General features: G+C 44.6%; 1 protein-coding gene across 1 annotated transcript in view; it reads left to right on the top strand.

Moving 5' to 3' along the window:
• Positions 1-511: 511 nt before the first annotated feature.
• The window catches only part of MCTS1 (MCTS1 re-initiation and release factor), a 9,482-nt gene continuing 5,039 nt past the window's right edge, over positions 512-4,954 (top strand). Inside the window, exons 1-3 of the mRNA XM_069985880.1 lie at positions 512-682; positions 1,920-2,072; positions 4,352-4,449. Of these exons, the coding sequence (XP_069841981.1) occupies positions 672-682; positions 1,920-2,072; positions 4,352-4,449 (262 nt within the window). The 5' untranslated portion in view covers positions 512-671. The remainder of the gene's footprint in view (positions 683-1,919; positions 2,073-4,351; positions 4,450-4,954) is intronic.

Genomic DNA, 4,954 nt, shown 5'->3' with positions numbered 1-4,954 from the left:
CTGGAGATTGCCTCATGCAGTGGCTTAGAAGAAGTCAGGGAGTGAAGCACTTAGCCAGGTGCAGGGGTCACAATCCCCTCCCTATAAACACTTTAAGGGTGCGTTCACACCTACAGGATCTGCAGCAGATTTGATGCTGTGTTCAGTTATTTAAATGAAATCTGCTGCAGAAAATCAGCTGCAGATCCTGTAGGTGTGAACGCACCATAAGTCTGTAACATCTAGGAGACACCCGTATTCTTTATTCCGTGATTATTATAAAGAAACCATTACACAGCCTGCTATGATAGCTTCTCCACACCACAGCATTAGACACTGCAGCGCACAGGATGACCTTCCTGTGCAATACCGCCCTCTGCAGGCGTTCTAGAACACTGCATGTTTCGTGGAACAGGCAACCATAGGACCCGCTGTCAAACAGGCATAACGTCTCCATGGTAACAGACTCCAGCCCGCGATGTACCGGCCCCTCCCCCGTAGGATCTCTTCCGCCCGTACTTGTCGGCTTCCGCCCTGAATATGTCACATCCGGCAGGCTTTGTAGTTGCGAGGTGTGAGTGGTATCAGGAGCCGGCGTGCTCGGCGGACCACTTTGCGCCCTACCCCGGATGTGATACTCTCACCTCTCCCCCACAATTCCCATTAGCCATCGGGCCCTTGAAGGCATCAGCATGTTTAAGAAGTGAGTGTTTGAATGTGTGCGGTGTGTTATCAGGGGGTATACAGCGGTGTACAGCACTGACTACACGAGGGGGAGCGTCTGGTGACAGCTGGGCTCCTGGCATAGGATGAATGGGGCAGTCGCATAGCTTTCTCTGCCCTCCTCATGGAGTCAGACACATGTCTGCTCTGTAATATGCTACACTATTAGCTTTATTACATTTTGTGTTTGCTTTTCCATTCATAGGATTAAAGGGGGTCTCCATCCACAGGACATGTGCTAAATGACCAGTACCATCAGCCTGCCCTGTGCGCCTGTAATGTGGCCCCTGTGCGCCTGTAATGTGGCCCCTCTGTCTGCCGGGGCTGGCATTCTGGAGTTGGATTAGCAATTCTATGCGATTTCTGTAACTTTCATATATATGTAAATAGAGTTAAGGAAACCGCTGTGATTCATCTGGTTGTTATGCAGTACCACATTTCACCAGCAGTGGCGTCCCTGGCTAAAATCTGTGTGGAGCCAGACCCATGACAATTCATAGGCTGCAGGGTGCCTCCAGTCTGTAAGGGGCTGTCCCCAATGGCAAAACTCCTTTAACTAACTATAGGCCTATACCAACATGCAAAGTCATCCTCCTTCCACCAGATAGGTGGTAAGTAGTGATGAGCAAAGTTGCCAAATGGCTCTGCCATTTGACTCCTGGTGGCTGGAGAAGTTGGATGGTCACCCTAAGGAAATCAAAGATACAGCCATAATCACTTCTCTGTCTTTTGGGAAAGATCACGTGTGGAAACATACAGCCATAGGCAGTACCCGAACGTTCGGCAAATTCGCTCATCAGTCAGACCACAAGGATGAAGAACGACCATGTCTCCTAAACCAGTGGAGCAGCAGTGCGTCTGTACAGTCAGTGCTCCGTTTATTTTCTAATGGGATTCTGAAACTTTACGAGCACTCATTTCAGCAATGTTCAAAAGTCCCATAGAGAATAAGTGGAGTGCATCCGCCCTATGTATTGTTTTCAGGGTCAGAATCCCAGCAATTGAATCACCAGTCGGCTAGGGGATTTTTGGAGTAACTCGTGTAAAATGTGAGGTTTGACGCAGAACAAAGTGGTCTGCCTGCAAACCCTGTTAAATCTTTAGTTTTATCAGATTTTTTTCTATGAACAGGTCAGAATGCTAAATGTAAAATTGATTTGATTTGATTTTTATATCACCCAGGTAACAACTTCTTTTCCTTTCCTTTTTTTTTGCAGATTTGATGAAAAGGAAAATGTGTCCAATTGTATTCAGTTAAAGACATCAGTAATAAAAGGCATAAAAAATCAGCTGAATGACCAGTTCCCTGGCATTGACCAATGGCTTAATCAGATAATGCCGAAAAAGGACCCTGTGAAAATAGTGCGATGGTGAGTCCTCGAGTACTGTACGGAGCAGATCGGGCTATTTTAGTTTAAAGGCATCTTTGAACATCTTTGATATGATTTTTACATATATTAGTGTAACATGGTTCTTAGGTCAGACTTCATTCACATAGCTGAAGCAATGGCATGGTGCCCACATTAACATCAGCACTGCAGCCATTTAATTTGCTGCCATAGTCTTGTGTCCATTCCAACATATTAGTGCATAGTGGCATAGTTACCATAAAGGCAGACCACGCAACTGCTATATGGCCTGGCCACCTCTTACTGCAGCAAGCACCAGCACCCCATCTCCTCTGGACAGCATTTACCCAGGCCCCTGGCGCATTATGTGTGCAGGGGAGCTAGGAGACTGAAGGAATGCCGGGGGACTGCACTGGTCCTATTCTTTGGCTACTATGTCTTCTGTTTTAAAAACTTAATGACAACCAAAACCATCCAAATGACCTGATCAAAAGTTTACATACTCCAGTTCTTAATGCTGTGTACTGCCCTTTCTATTAACAATGACAGCTTGAAGTCTTTTGTGGTAGTTGTGGATGAGGCTCTTTATTTTCTCAGATGGTAAAGCTGCCCATTCTTCTTGACAAAAAGCCTCCAGTTCCTGTAAATTCCTGGGCTGTCTTGCATTAACTGCGTGCTTGAGGTCTCCCCAGAGTGGCTGAATGAAATTGAGGTCAGGGGACTGAGATGGCCACTCCAGAACCTTCACTTTGTTCTGATATCCAAGGAATTGATAATGTCAGTCAGCGGTGTTCAAACTGTGATTAACATGGAATGTAAAATCTGGACTTCTGTAAAAACCAAACCACAGTCAGGTAGACCTACAAAAATTTTGTCCACAACTGCCAGGAAAATTGTTTGGGATGCAAAGAAAAACCCACAAATGACATCCACTGAAATACAGGACCCTCTGAAAAATAGCAGTGTGGCTGTTTCAAGATGCGCAGTAAGGAGGCACTTGAAGAAAATGGGCTGCATGGTTGAGTACCTAGAAGAAAGCCATTACTGCACAAATGCCACAAAGTATCTAGCCTACAATACACCAAACAGCACAGAGACAAGCCGCAAAACTTCTGGAACAAGATCACTTAGTGATGCGACCAAAATCGATCTTTGACCATAACCGTAAACATTACATTTGGAGAGGTGTCAAAAAGGCCTATAATGAAAAGAACACCATTCCTACTACAAAAAGCATGGAGGGTGGATTGCTGATGAATGCAGCCCATCTTAGCAAATACTGGAGGCTAATTTGCACTGATCAACCTGAGAGCTGCACATTGGACATACTTGGAGATTGCAGCATGACAATGATCCAAAAATTTAAAGTCGAGCTGTCATTGGCTACAGCAGAACAAAGTGAAGGTTCTGAAGTGGCCACCTGAGTCTCCTGACCTCAATATCATTCAGCCACTCTGGGGAAATCTCAAGCACGCAGTTCATGCAAGACAGCCCTGGAATTTACAGGAACTGGAGGCTTTTTGCCAAGAATAATGGGCAGCTTTACCATCTAACAAAATTAAGAGCCTCATCCACAACTACCACAAAAGACTTTAAGCTGTCACTGTTAATAGAGGGGGCAGTACACAGTATTAAAGGGGTAGAGTGGCATTTAACATTTATTCACTAAATAACACACATTACAAAGTTATACAACTTTGTAATGTGTGTTATTTAAGTGAATGGCCCCCTTCCCCGTGTTCCCCCCCCACCCCGGAAGTGTGGTGCAGTATACTTACTCTATTGCTGTTGACCCCGGCCGCCATCTTGGGTCGACGACATCATCTTCAGGAGGCCGGACGGACGGCTCTAGCTGTCCCTCATGCCGGCCCCCTTCTGCCGCGTCATCAGCTGCTCAGCCGCAATTGGCTGAGCATAGTGATTTGGATGTTTTTCGTTGTCATTATGATTTAAAAAGAGAAAACACAGTAGTTTGACAATAGATGGCTTCACCCATCCACATCCCCCAGGAGTTAAAAGCAAAAGAAATGCAACCAAGATTGCAAAAGCAATGGAAGCCCTCTCAGTTTGTATGTCCCACATGCTCATACATTCACAGGATTGTTTTGTGTGTTTGGTATATTAGGTGTTATAGTAAAGTATTAGTAGTACCAACCCTGGCAGATGAACTCCTGTATTAAAGTAAGAGCATAGTGTTACATTTTATTTTAATGTTCCTGCACAGTCTGTTTGGGTTTCAGTGACTGTAAACTTGATTTTATAGCCTTTGTGACTAAATTTTTTTTCTTCTTTTTTCTCAGCCATGAACACATTGAAATATTAACGGTAAATGGTGAGCTGCTGTTCTTCAGACAAAGAGAAGGTCCATTCTATCCAACACTGAGGCTGCTCCATAAATGTAAGTTTCCAGCATCAGCTCCTCTATTTCATGTATTTGCATAGGGAAAGATAAGCAACAGTCAGACAGCTTAACCCTCCCTTCCCCATAGAGAATACAGAAATGCTGGGCTGTGCTGAATGTCCCTGTGTATGGGGAAGACAGGGAGAGAAAACTGAGGGCATTATTAAAGGTGAGGTCAGCTTAAAGTGTCACTGTCGTTAAATTTTTTTTTGCAGAAATCAATAGTCCAGGCGATTTTAAGAAACTTTGTAATTGGGTTTATTAGCCAAATATGCCATTATCTGCATGTAAAAAGCCTTTTCCCAGCCCCCTCCTCTTCTTTCTGTCATCCACTCCTCAGAATCAGAAAATCTCGACTGTTTTTTCATTAGTTGGATCTGTCTGGTCTATGAAGAGGGGAGGGGGAAGGAGGGAGATTGTACTATTGATTCCTGCAATAAAAATTTTAACGACAGTGACTAGGGCTGGGCGGTATACCGTGAAAATACCGATACCGTCTCTG

The sequence above is a fragment of the Dendropsophus ebraccatus genome, chromosome 10 (assembly GCF_027789765.1).
Source record: "Dendropsophus ebraccatus isolate aDenEbr1 chromosome 10, aDenEbr1.pat, whole genome shotgun sequence".
Taxonomy (NCBI): domain Eukaryota; kingdom Metazoa; phylum Chordata; class Amphibia; order Anura; family Hylidae; genus Dendropsophus; species Dendropsophus ebraccatus.
Note: the sequence above shows the minus strand (reverse complement) of the source record. Positions and strands in the feature narration are given on the sequence as shown.